We start from the raw sequence: 13,414 nt of genomic DNA, 5'->3' as shown, positions 1-13,414 counted from the left end.
CAGCTCAGCAGAATTTAGCCTTTATTATTTCTAATAGATATTTAGAGGAATTAGGAATAGGAAAAAGAGACATCATTATTATAGGTGACAGAAATTAAGGAGGCCTTCTTAGAAATGTTAAAGCTAGAACTATAAAGATAAAAGGATCGATGAAGAAAAATAGAGGGAGCCAGGCATGGTGGCACACACATGTTATCCCAGTGGCTCAGGAAGCTGAGTCAGGAGGATCATGAGTTCAAAAGCCAGCCTCAGCAACTTAGCAAGGCCTTAAACAATTTAGCAAGACCCTGTCTCTAAATAAAATATTAAAAGAGCTGGGGATGTGGCTCAGTGGTTAAGCACCCCTCATTTAATCTTTGGTACCAAAACAAACAAACAAAAAAATCATGAGGGGAATTTTATTCCTGCCAGACTCCTAAATTGTACAGAGCTTAGAGTGCAATTGGGAAGGCAGAATTGCCAGTAGATCATTTTGTCCCAATGTAAAACACCACAGAGAAAGCCAAGGAGGAAGCAGTGATGAAGGCTGAAGAGGAGATGCTTAAGGGGAGTGTTTGGAGAAAATCCCAGGATTGGGATCTCACACACACACACACACACACACACACACACACACACACCTGCCAAAAAAAGAAAGTAGAGGGATTCTAGGTTAGAGAAACAACTTGGGCAAAAAGAGGGGCAAACAAATACAAATAAGGAACTCATCTAATTAAAGGGAAGAGACATATTGTATTGGGGAAAAATATACAAATAGGATACGAAGTTAATTCAGTATAGCAGGGCTCAGTTTGAATTTGGTTTGTTACCGCTTAACTGATAGAAGGAGTCGTCTGTAGTGGAACCCACAATAGACTGAAGAAGACAGAAAATGAGATCTAGGAAGCCCATTGATAGAACAGAGCACTATCCAGAAGAAGGCAGTGAGGGCCCAGTTCAGGATGGTGACAGTGCGATTGTAGAAAGCACAACTTCATTTCTGAAGAAGCACTGGCTAGATTTTGGTGACAAAAGAGATGATGAGGACATTTTGAACTGGGGATTGTTTTAGAATGTCCACATGTGGGATGGTAGTAGACTCAATAGATAAAGACTAGCAGTCTAGATTTTAGAATCACTTAGTGTTATGTTTTGTTATTTGCTTATTTGTTTTTCAACAAACTAAAAATAGCTTCCGGGGATTTCTTTAAACACTCTATTCTATCCGTGAAATTAATGTAACAGGAAATGATCCTATGATGAGAACCCAAGAATGCACTGAAAGCCATGCCTGTCCCTTTCCAAGGTAGCCCCAGTGCTTAAGAGAAAGCAGAAGGCTTTCTCATCTCCTACACCAAGCCCATCACTTACTTAGCCTGTGCAGTCTTTAAATTCTCTAATTTCTCTGCACTGCAGTCTCCTCATCTGTAAAATGGAGGGTCATTTTGGGGGTTTTTTTTTTTTTTTTTTTTTTTTTTTTTTTTAATGAGAGTGTGTGCTTGGGATTGAACCCAGGTCCTTATGCTTGCTTAGTATGGGCTCTAGCACTGAGCCGCAACCCCAGCCCTAAAATAGAGGTTTTAATAGTACCCAAGGTATGGAGATTGCGAGGTGAGTTAATACACTTGAAAAATTGCTGCGTTAAGGATTAGTAAGTACTAAATGTTAACATAAATGTTAATTAACAATGTTATGTTAGCTACTGCTATAATTGAGTGTGTGTGCGTGTGCGCGCGCGCATTTGCGTTTATATTTTTGTTTTTTTGTCAGTACTTGAAATTAAACCCAGGGCCTCACGGCATGCTAGGCAAGTGCTCTGCCAGTAACTACTATCCCTTTTTTCCTTCCCTTCCCTTTTTTTTTTTTTTTTTAAGAAAGTGACTTGATTCCTTTTCTAGGCTGGCCTTACACTCCTGGGCTCAAGCAATGCTTCTACCTCAGCTTCTTAAGTGCTGAGACTATAGGGGTACCACAACACTTGGCTTGGTTTTTCTGTTTTGTTTTCAGTACTAGGGTTGAATCCAGGGTGCTCTGCCACTAAGCTACATCCCCAGCCGACTGCCTTTGTATTTAATCCTATTTTGTTTTGTTTTATTTTAAAGATAGGGTCTTACTAAGTTACCTAGGCTGACTTTGAACCTGCTATCCTCCTGCCTCAGTCTTCTGAGTCACTGGGATTACAGGCATGCACCACCATGCCCAGCTTATTCCTTCTTTTGAAATGAAAACTGTGCAAAGGCCAGGAGCATGTCTCTTGCCCAGAGCAAATGAAGGAATGGCTTGGTTCTCTGAGACAATATGTCTTTTCATTCTAGCATAGAAAGAAGCTTGACCCTGCTGATGCTAATCCATTACAAACAATATGAATGACTGGGTTGCCCCCAGAGTTTCTGGTCGTGCCTTGAGAATGCTTTAGTCTTTGCTATATTCTCATCTTGCCTGTGTAGGTAATATTCTATGACAGTGACTGGAACCCCACTGTAGACCAGCAGGCCATGGATAGGGCCCACCGCTTGGGGCAGACAAAGCAGGTTACAGTATATCGGCTCATCTGTAAAGGCACAATTGAGGAACGCATTCTGCAGAGAGCCAAGGAGAAGAGTGAGGTAAGCACAAGGGAAAAGGATGGTTGTCCTGGTGGAGAGAATACGAAGTCAGCAACACTGACTGGATTAAGACTGTTTGAGACTGTTGCCTTTCATTGGATATGAAGAAACAAATTTCTTCAAAATCAGAACTTGTACAGTAGCAGTCTCAGCTGCTGCTCATGTGCATACTGACACTAATAAGGACCTTCATGACTAACACCCTGTCACCTTCAGAAGAAGGAATGACATTTTTGAGCTTGCTTCCTGGCATTCTAACTTAGCTACCTCTGACTTGCATTCCAAATCTGCTAGTTTCCAAGGTAATAATTTGTTTTGTTTTGTGTTTCCATCCTGATTCAGTATTATTAGGTTTTCTACTTTCAAATTAATAGTCCCAAGCAAAGAAATTTTTATTGTTCTTTCTGTTGGGCAAATAATCTGGAGGAGCAAACAAGGAGGTGAACAAGAAAGAAATAGGGAAACCAGAGCCCTCATCTGAGGAGCAGGTTGAGAAAGACATTTATTTCTTTCTCTATATTTGCTGTTTGGTAATGGATTCCTGGAGGTGATGTTTTGATTTGCTTTATGTAGATTCAGCGAATGGTGATTTCAGGTGGGAACTTCAAACCAGATACCTTGAAACCGAAAGAGGTGGTTAGTCTTCTTCTAGATGATGAAGAGTTGGAGAAGAAACGTACGTACTCTAACCACTTTGTGCCCTCTCCTCTCCAGTCCCACACATCTGAAAATGGGAGGAGCACTTGCATGTATTCCAGGGCTAGACAAAACCAGAGGCCATATTGGGGAGGAACATTTTTATATTAATACTTCTTATTAATTTCCAAACACAGATGTTTGTGAAATAAAGGGCAGAATTTGTATATACTTTAAAAGCAATTATACTTAAAATATATTTTTAGCTTGCACAAGGAAGGCTCTGCCCAATTCCTCAGCAATAATGAATTTACTCTTTTGCCCAGAAAATGTTTTTATAGGGAAGGAAGAAGCACACTGCTATAATCATTCAAATCTCTCTCCCCTGTGTTTCTAGCTTTTGAGAACATTGGGTTTTAGATTTATCCTGTGAGTTTCTTAGGGCTTTCATAGGACCCCATTAGAAAATAAGCTCACATTTGGCAGCACCTTCTAAAAACCTTTTGTTGATCTGTGTATTGCAGATATTTAAATACTAAGGAGAATGGGAGTGAGGACACAGATAAGGAAAGGTTTATAATACTTGTGGTACAGTCAAGCGTGGTGGCACATGCCTATAATTGGCTGAGGCAGGAGATCGCAAGTTCAAGTCAGCAACTTAACATGACCCTGTCTCAAAATAAAAATGAAAAGGGAGGGTCAGGGGAATGTAGCTCACTGGTAGAGTCCCCTAGGTTCAATCCCAGTACTGAAAAAAATAATAAGTATAATAATGGTTTGAACCCAAAATCTGTTGAGATTCACAAATTCTTCAGTTAGAAAACTACCAGTTATCTGCCTTAAATAGATTAAAGTTATATTTTGGAACATAAGTATCAGATGGGGCCTCCTTCATTTTCAGAGAATGAGGATTATGATTGCCACACTTACTTTATCTGGTGTTTTGTTTGTTTTGGTTTGATTTGGTTTCTCTTGGTAGTGAGACTGCGGCAGGAAGAAAAACGGCAGCAGGAGGAAACCAACCGAGTGAAGGAACGCAAGCGCAAGCGGGAAAAGTATGCAGAGAAGGTATCTCCACCCTGGGGTATTGGTAGGGGCCAGGCAGGTTGTCCTCTTGGTCATTGGTTGGTATCCAGCTCTAGCTGTGATTTATACCAGTTCCATGATATTTGATCAAGAGAAACAGCATTGGTAGGTAGGGCTGTACTCATCTCAAAGACCCACCTTGTTGATGGCCACAGTTTGATTATAGAAACTGCTTTTCACTGCTAAATGTGGGTAAAATTGATGTTACACACATATATTATTAGATTTCATAGGATTTTAAGAAAGGGCCTTGTGTCTCTTTAGCCATAAAGCTTTGATGGTCAGCAACGTAGGATCCTGTCTGTATTACATTATCATCTTCCTGTAGATGTCCTAGCTTTCCCTGTTACAGAATTCATGTCCTTGATTGGACCTACTCTAGGCCAAACTCTCTTTAGCCTAAAGGATGCCCCTGGTACTCACTTCATTTACAAAACAGAAAAATCCTGAAAATGAAGAATCCAGATCTGTATAAGACTGAGCTGCCATCTCTATTTATTTCCCCAAGCTCTTTTATCTCTCTACCCTCAAATATCTAACCCATTATTTACCACTATTTAAAATACAAATGGCTTTAATATCCAGAAACAATGTCATGAATTAACAGTTTACATCAGGTCATCCCTGCTCAAAGTGTAGAATAGACGATGCACACTGAAAATATAAACTTCACAGAGACATCATATATTAACCCTACAACAGATGTAAATACAAACACAGTGGTGCAGTGGATTGGTGAGATTCTCAGATGTATCCAAACACATTCTATGATTCCAGATCCCTAATCTGTGACAGAGCCCTGCTGAACTTGATCCTGAACTGCCTAATATTGCTTAGTCACTCAAGAGCTTACATGAAATTGAGGAGATAATGATAAAAGCAATCCAAAAATAAAGTTTTAAAAACATATATAGGAGCTATAACTCAGTGGTAGAGTTCATATTCAGCATATGTGAGACCATGCGTTCAGTTGTCAGTACCAGAAAAACTGTGTGTGTGTGTATGTGTGTGTGTGTGTGTCTGTGTAAAACACTGTTCTTCCCTTTTGTGAGAGTGCATTCATTCTATAATTGCTGCTGCTTAGATATATCAGAGGCATCCTTTGCCCACTTATTGGTTCAGGGTAGTTGGCCTACCTTTAAACTGTTTTGGGAAGGGGGGTGGGGGGTTGGGGGGGTGTTTCTCATTGGTAGAATACATACTTTGTATGTATGAGGCTCTGGATTCAATCCCCAGAGCCTAAAAAAACAGCTCTGTATTTCAGGACTAAAATACACATAAGCTTTTAAAGTATCCCTTTTCTCCTTCCTTAAGAGTTTTTAATTCCCTAAAAATATAGTAATAGAGGAGCCTGGGTATAGTTGGTTAGCAAAGCCTTTGCCTCGCATGTGCAAGGCCCTGGACTTGATCACCAGTGCTTCAAAAAAAGAAAAAAAAAAAATGACAATTTTGTGAAAAATAAATAGAGGTTTGGTCATAATTTTCTTCCCTAATCCCACTTCTCTCTTGGGGTATATCTTTATGGTTTTTCCACATAGCCTAATCTTTGTGTTTTCAGAAGAAAAAAGAAGATGAGTTGGATGGGAAAAGGAGAAAAGAGGGTGTGAACCTGGTGATCCCATTTGTTCCTTCGGCTGATAACTCTAACCTCTCTGCTGACGGGGATGACTCCTTCATTAGTGTGGACTCAGCTATGCCCAGCCCTTTCAGTGAGGTGAGGCTCCTTGATGCCTTCATCACAGCAGTGGAACTGCATCCTGACCTTGTACCAGGGACACACTGCTGGGCATCCTTTGCTTCTGGAGTCTTCCTGCCTCACGGAAGGGGGTTGCACATGGGATTCATAGAGAAAAGCAAATGTGGACAGGCTGGCTACTCAGAAGCAAAGCAGGGGGATCTGAACCTCAACAGTGAACCTTTCCAGGCAGGAAAGAGAAATACGGGCAAGTCCTGTAAAGTGTGTTCTCGCTTGGGTGACAGTGCTGTGGACTGGGCACTAAGAGTAGTAGTGATCTCAACTCTTCTACTTCTAGATCTCCATCAGCAGTGAGCTGCACACAGGCTCCATTCCCCCAGACGAGAGCAGCAGTGACATGCTAGTCATTGTGGATGACCCAGCCTCCTCAGCCCCTCAGTCTCGAGCCACCAACTCTCCTGCTTCCATAACAGGTTCCTCTGTCTCAGACACCGTGAATGGTGAGTGTTGCTGGTGTCCCAGATGGTCAGAGCTGTTTCACTACCTCGCAGAAAGCATTAGTTTGGTAATGGGTGGAGGTCCTGATTCGTTATACAAAAAGGGAATTTTCATTCTTTAAAGAAGAGTAAAAAGGGGCTGGGGTTGTGGCTCAATGGTAGAGCGTTTGCCTAGCATGTGTAAGGCACTGGGTTTGATTCTCAGCACTACATATATATAAATAAAGGTCCATCAATAACTAATATTTTTAAAAAAAGAAGAGTAAAAGGGAGCAAAAAGATTTTATGATGTTATTTTTTCAATAAGCTTATCAAGTGAATGGAGGAAAGAGGTTTAGCAAGGCTTGGTGGTGCAAACCTATAATTCTAGCAACTCGGGAGGCAGAATCGCAAATTAGCAAGTTAGTGAGACCTTATCTCAAGAATGAAAAAAAGGCCAGGCACAAGTGCCCCTGAGTTCAATTCCCAGTACCAAAAAAAGAATGAAAAAAGGACCCTGTGTTTAATTAGAAGGAAGGAAGTAGTGAGGGAGGGAACTAAGGAGGGAGGGAGAAAGGAGAGAAGGTTTAGAGAAAGCAAAGTAAGAACTTCATAAAGATTTGAAATTTATTTTCTAGTCATTTCCATCTTTTGTAGTTCACTTATTTTTGCTACTTTTTAGTCAAAGTTAGCTTGTCTGGGCATTTCTTGCTTGTCATGTGGGGCCCACTGTTGCTGGGTTTTGTTTTGTTTTTTTTTTAGAGAACTCTAAATCTAAAACCTAAAAGTAGGGCTCAAGGGTTGGGGATATAGCTCATGGTAGAGTACTTGCCTAGCATGTGTAAGGCTCTGGGTTTGATCCCAGCACCATCAAAACCAAAAAGGAAAGAAAAGAAAGCAAGGCTTGAGTTGAAACTTGGTGGTAGAGCACTTGCCCACCTGGGCAACATGCCAAGACCCGTTTCACAATGAAAAAGAAGAAAAACACCCTGAGAACAAGCTTTCTGTTGGGGGAGAATCATGTTAACATTTTAATGATGTTCATTTTGTCCCCCTTCTTGGCCATTTGTTCCCACAGGAATTTCCATTCAGGAAATGCCAGCTGCAGGTCGTGGTCACTCAGCTCGAAGCCGAGGCCGCCCCAAAGGTTCAGGAAGCACAGCCAAAGGAGCAGGGAAAGGCCGAAGCCGGAAGTCCACGGCAGGCAGTGCCGCTGCAATGGCAGGAGCCAAAGCAGGAGCTGCAGCAGCCTCTGCAGCTGCCTATGCTGCATACGGGTACAATGTGTCTAAAGGTGAGGAAGTCAGGGGTGGCTACAGACTGTCAAGAGGCAGTCTGGAAGTCTGTTTTTTGTTGTTGTTGTTCAAATTAGTTACACATGACAGTAGAATGCATTTTGTCAGATCATATATAAATGGAATATAACTTCTCATTCTTCTGGTTGTATATGATATAGAATTACACCAGTTGTATAATCATATATCCACATAGGATAATAATGTTCTATTCATTCTACTATCCTTCCTACACCTATACCCATTCCCTCCTTTCACTTCTTTCTGCCTAATCCAAAGTAACTATTCTTCCCAAACCCCCTCCCCCATTATTGTGAATTAGCATCAGCATATCAGAGAAAGCACTTAGTCTTTGGTTTTGGGGAATTGGCTTATTCCACTTAGCATGATATTCTCTAGTTCCATCCATTTACCAGCAAAATGTCAAAATTCCATTCTTTAAGGCTGAGTAACAGGCTGGGGATGTGGCTCAAGCGGTAGCACGCTCGCCTGGCATGCGTGCGGCCTGGGTTCGATCCTCAGCACCACATACAAACAAAGATGTTGTGTCCGCCAAGAACTAAAAAATAAAAAGATTAAAAAAAAAAAAGGCTGAGTAACATTCCATTGTATAAATACACTACATTTTCTTTATCCATTCATCTATTGAAGGGCACTTAGGTTGGTTCCATAGTTCAGCTATTATGAATTGAGTTGCTATAAACATTGATGTGGCTGTGTCACTGCAGTATGCTAATTTTAAGTCCTTTGGGTATAAACCAAGGAGTGGGATAACTGAGTCAAATGGTAGTTCCATTTCAAGTTTTCTGAGGAATCTCTATAGTGCTTTCCATAGTAGTTGCATCAATTTGCACTCCCACCAACAGTGTATGAATATACCTTTTTCCCCGCATCCTTACCATCATCTGTTGTTGCTTGTATTCTTAATGACTGCCATTCTGTGATTCGAATGAGATGAAATCTCAGTGTAGTTTTAATTTGCATTTCTCTATTTGCTAGAGATGTTGAACATTTTTTCATATATATATATGTTGATGATTATATTTCTTCTGTGAAGTGCCTGTTCAATTCCTTAGCCCATTTATTGATTGGGTTTTTGGTTTTTTTAGTGTTAAGTTTTTTTAGTTCTTTTTATATCTGGAAGTCTATAATTGAGAGTACTACCAGGGAGAAATGTGGCATGCCTCCAGACCAGAAGCTTCCTTCCCAGAGCTCAGACTCAGATTCCGCTTCTTTGCATTGAGCAGTCTTGACTCTTCCCTTGCCCTTCTTATTTGATAGAGTGCCACCTTTGAATTAGAAATAGCTGTGAAAAGAGAGCTGAGTTATGAACTATACTGCTTTAAACATCCACAAGCTTTCCTGCTTGAGAGTTGTTTTTTTTTTTTTTTTTTTTTTTAATTCCTAGATATTTTTTCCCCCTAATGCCCACATTTTTAATATTCAGGCTAACAAAAGTTAATAACATTCATCCAGCAATGTGATCTATCACCTTAGGTATTAAGCACATGTTATGTGCATAAGAATATAAAATGTGAGCCTTGCTCTTGAGTGTAATAGAAGTGAGAAGGGAAGTATGTTTAATAGCAATAGAAGGCAATATATAGATAAATGAAAAAAAAGAGAAGGCTTATTTGTGGTTGTAGATCAGGATGGGAAGAACCATGAAGCTGCTGATAAGGATTCTAGACTGTAATTCAAAAAGGAGATGGATAAGGAAAGATTTGGACAGACAAAAAAGAATTGGCAAGAACCAACGTGTATTGGGAGTCACCAAGCTGGTCAGTTGGACCAAAGAGGACCAGAGAAAGTCAAGGTTGGAAAGATATAGCAAGTTCTGATGGGCAAGAGCTTAGCAGGTATATGTAAGCAGCTACAGACAGTTTGTGAAGAGAAATGGCTGTTGTGACTGAGCCAAGAGGAATAATTGTTCTGTGGAATGCTAGACATCCAAATATGGTGAGAAGGGGAGAATTCATTCATAGAACTCTGTCCCCATTTAAAACACTAGGTTAGCATTAGCTCATAGAATTATTGTAGCAAATAAAGTCATTCTTGGATAGAAAGTGTTTGGCCAGTAGTAAATGTTCTAAATATTAGTTCACCTCCCTACTGCAGAAATCTCAGCTTTCATTTATTAATTTATTCAGAAAATACGATGTACAATAGTCTGGCCTGGTGTTTCTTTGCCAACTCATCACATCCTTGGAAAACAACAGGCATTCCAATAGTGAAGGCTGCCATGACAGCGCCTCATCCATGGATAGGGCAGAGCATGCTGCTCATCAGGTTTTCTTTTGGAAACCTAAACTAAAGGAGGGATGCAGAAAGCAAAGGGATAGTATAGCACAAGATAAATCAAGAATACTAGCTAGACATAATGGTACATACCTATAATTCCAGCTACTCAAGAAGCAGAAGTAGAAGGATTACAAGTTCAAGGCCAGTCTAAGCAACTTAGCAAAACCATGTCTCAAAATAAAATTTTTAAAAGGGTTGGAGATGTAGTTCAGTGGTAGAGCATTTGCTTAGTATGTGTGAGGCCTTGAGCTCAATCCCCACTACTAAGTGGGGCGGGAGGCGGGGGGGGAATACAGTGCTTGTTAACTGGGGATGGAAAGCAAGGGAAGGAACTAGTTAGAAGTTACCTGCAGTTCCCCTGTGGATGAACCTGTCTGTCCACCAAGCACTTAGAATTCCTTTTTAGAAAAGTAAAATTGTATCGCTTCTTGGCCTTTTGGCTAAGATCAAGTGTAGAAAAGTAAAATTGTACATAAGAAACATTGATGAATCGTTGTATCAGACGAAAGTTGATTTAGCTCATATTAGAAAAAGGATATATTCACTGTTGCCCAGGCAGCAAGCCATCAACAAAGATGAGGGATTTCACCTGGGTTCTTGAAGTGGCAAGTCTTGGAGTGTAGGAGTGGTCATAGCCAATGTCAGGAAAATGGACACACAAGATAAGAGAGTGGACAGGCTTATGCCCTCAGGCCAAACTTATGGGGAGTAGAGAAAGAATATGCATGAAATCGAGAAGGAATCAGGTAATCTCAAGTGGTGTCAAAAGAGAAGACAGGACTGGGTATGGTGATGCAATCCCAATAATTTGGGAGGCTGAAGCAAGAAGACTGCAAGTTCGAAGCTAGCCTCAGCAACTTAACAAGGCTCTAGGTAATATAGGGAGACCCTGTCTCAAAAAAATTTAAAGGGAATGGGGCTGGGGATGTGGTTTAGTGGTTAAGCACTCCTGGTTCAATCCTTAGGTCTCCCCCCACCAAAAAAAAAGAAAAGAGAGAGAAGGTAGAAAAATGCATTAGCACCTAGTAAGTTATAATTCTTACTCATTCTGTAGCCCTGGCATCTCCAATTATATGTGTGCTCTGTCCAGAGTCCCAAGAGGGCATTTTACTCTCAGTAAGATAATGTAGTGAGTGCTGGTTTGATGTCATTTTCTTTTCAAAACTAATCCCTCTTACTGAAAAGATAGTTGACAGGAAGAGCAAGCAAAAATGTCAGGAATAGGGTGGCAGGGAAGGATTCTCCACCCCTGTCCTCCAGCCCAGATTCTGGTAACCAACATCACAGGTTCACACTTAACTGGTGCTTACAAATCATTCTCTTTCTCCATCCCCACAGGAATCTCTGCTAGCAGTCCTCTGCAGACATCCCTTGTCAGGCCTGCTGGTCTTGCTGACTTTGGACCTTCAAGCGCCTCTTCTCCCTTGAGTTCCCCTTTGAGCAAAGGAAATAATGTTCCTGGGACTCCCAAGAGCCTCCACTTGACCAGCAGCCTAGCCTCAGACTCTATGGTCCGGAAACAGGGCAAAGGCACCATCCCCTCTGGAGGACGGTAACCATCTGGGCCCTCCAGCTTCCTTCAACCAAACCAGGGGCTAGAGTCCTGGCCTGCAGATGGACTTTGGATTGCTTGCCCAGTGCAGCATCTTACATCCCAAGTCAGAGGGTAGAGAGGACAAGTTGCAGCAAGGGAAAGACAGGTGGTTAGTGTGAGCACTTTCATCACCTATTTCCAAAGGAGTGTTCTGGGGTAGCCTATAGGAGGAGGGCCCAAGGACAGGGTCAGCCCCACAACATCCCCAATGAACTCTGTGGCCAAGTCTTAAACCTTCTACTGCGGAAGGGCCTGACATAGACACTCTTTAGATGCTCAGGCATGCTGTCTCCAGCCCCATTCCACCCTTCAGCTCTGACCATGTCCCTTACAAAGGCTCTGCAGGTGCTGTGAAGAGCCTTCCATGGTGGAGACTTCGTATAAGGTTGTGATTTCCTGGAGGACTAGGAAGGGAGAAAATTGTGTACCTGGTGTCCACAATCTTTGGACAGCTCCTCAGGCCTACAAACTCTATTTGCCACTGTGTCATTTTTAAAGAGAGAGCAGTATGTGCCAGAGAATGTGGTGGCTTATAAGGATGACAAAAGGCCAAAGGAAGCAGACCCACAGGCAGTTGTTTTTCTAGCATTTCCTCCCCTGTCCTGCATGGTTCACACCAGGGAACCTTCAGGTCCCACCAGCAACAGTAGCAGCAACTCCCACCCCAGGGACTCCCAGAAGCCAGTAAAGAGACCAGGAGCCACCTCAATCAGCAGGACATCCTCACTGCCCCTCTTACAGATGCCCCTGTGCCCATCCTGAATGCACAGTCTCCCCACCCTTGCCCTTCAGCCCCTGCTTGGCTGTATGCACTGTCTGTATTGCACTGAGAAAGGAAGGGGCAACAGGAATGAGGTAGAGAGGGTGGAGGAGGAGGAAAGCTCAGCACCAACCCTCCCATCCCCAACCCAACCAGCCTGAGCTTGCTGGCCTCCAAGAGAGGCAAGGGGGTGGTATCTGACGGAAGGGGTTCCCTCTTGCCCACCACCTGATGTCCCTGGTGGAGCAGGTGCTTCCAGTTGGGCCAGCCTCTAATTTGCACACCTGAAAATCGCGGAATTGAGTTTAGATAGATTGATTTTTAAAACTTTTTTTTTTTTGGAGTAGGGGTTCTAGGGGAACCATTTAATTTAAATCATTAAGATTCCCCTGACCAAACCCAGACTCCTGTGTACAGATGCTATTTAGAGGGAATCAGAAAAATGCCAAGCCTTTTTTCTCTTTGAATGTGCTGTCTATTTTTATAACTGAACTTGTACATATGTATAAAGAGAGACACTTCTTTCTTTTACTAACTGGATTAAAAAAAAAATCTTAAATAAAATGGAGTGAGATAATTTTATGTAAATCAGGGTGTCTGTGTTCTTTTTAGCTGCTGCTTTGGGGGACAAACTAAGGCCCTTGTGGGATGTGGCAGAATAAAGAGAAGGTGGAGCCCTGTTGTCTTTCTGTGATCAGAGGATAGGGTTAATGGAACAAGGAGTGCATTGTGGGTGTTTCCTCAGTAGCAGTCTTTATTGGACTTAGGATTTTGCCTCCAGCCATCAGAAAGAAGGCTTGACCAAGTCCTTGGCATGTAGCAGCCAAGGGCCTGGGGATGTGGGACTCTTTGTGACTCTGGACCTAGGTATAGACAGCTTGGTCCATTACATAGTGATAATCGTACTACTGATAGTGTCTCCAAGTTAGCTTTACTTTCAAGAATTATGACGGAAAACAGTAAAATGTGTTCCTAGGAATTCGAG

The 13,414-nt window shown here is 41.9% G+C and overlaps 1 protein-coding gene across 2 annotated transcripts in view; it reads left to right on the top strand.

Annotated features, from left to right (window-relative positions):
• The window catches only part of Ino80 (INO80 complex ATPase subunit), a 138,435-nt gene extending 125,418 nt beyond the window's left edge, over window positions 1-13,017 (top strand). Inside the window, exons 30-36 of one of the 2 annotated variants that reach the window (XM_046460794.2) lie at window positions 2,427-2,585; window positions 3,159-3,261; window positions 4,201-4,289; window positions 5,869-6,021; window positions 6,341-6,503; window positions 7,558-7,773; window positions 11,414-13,017. In XM_046460794.2, the coding sequence (XP_046316750.1) occupies window positions 2,427-2,585; window positions 3,159-3,261; window positions 4,201-4,289; window positions 5,869-6,021; window positions 6,341-6,503; window positions 7,558-7,773; window positions 11,414-11,631 (1,101 nt within the window). In that variant the 3' untranslated portion in view covers window positions 11,632-13,017. Of the gene's footprint in view, window positions 1-2,426; window positions 2,586-3,158; window positions 3,262-4,200; window positions 4,290-5,865; window positions 6,022-6,340; window positions 6,504-7,557; window positions 7,774-11,413 lie in introns of both variants that reach the window. The other variant, XM_046460793.2, reaches the window with a different exon arrangement.
• Window positions 13,018-13,414: the final 397 nt, after the last annotated feature.

This window comes from Marmota monax, unplaced genomic scaffold (genome assembly GCF_021218885.2).
Source record: "Marmota monax isolate L192 unplaced genomic scaffold, Marmota_monax_Labrador192_F-V1.1 WCK01_AAM20220418_F8-fsc00001, whole genome shotgun sequence".
NCBI classification, from domain to species: Eukaryota; Metazoa; Chordata; class Mammalia; order Rodentia; family Sciuridae; genus Marmota; species Marmota monax.
This window is presented reverse-complemented; position numbering and strand designations above follow the sequence as displayed.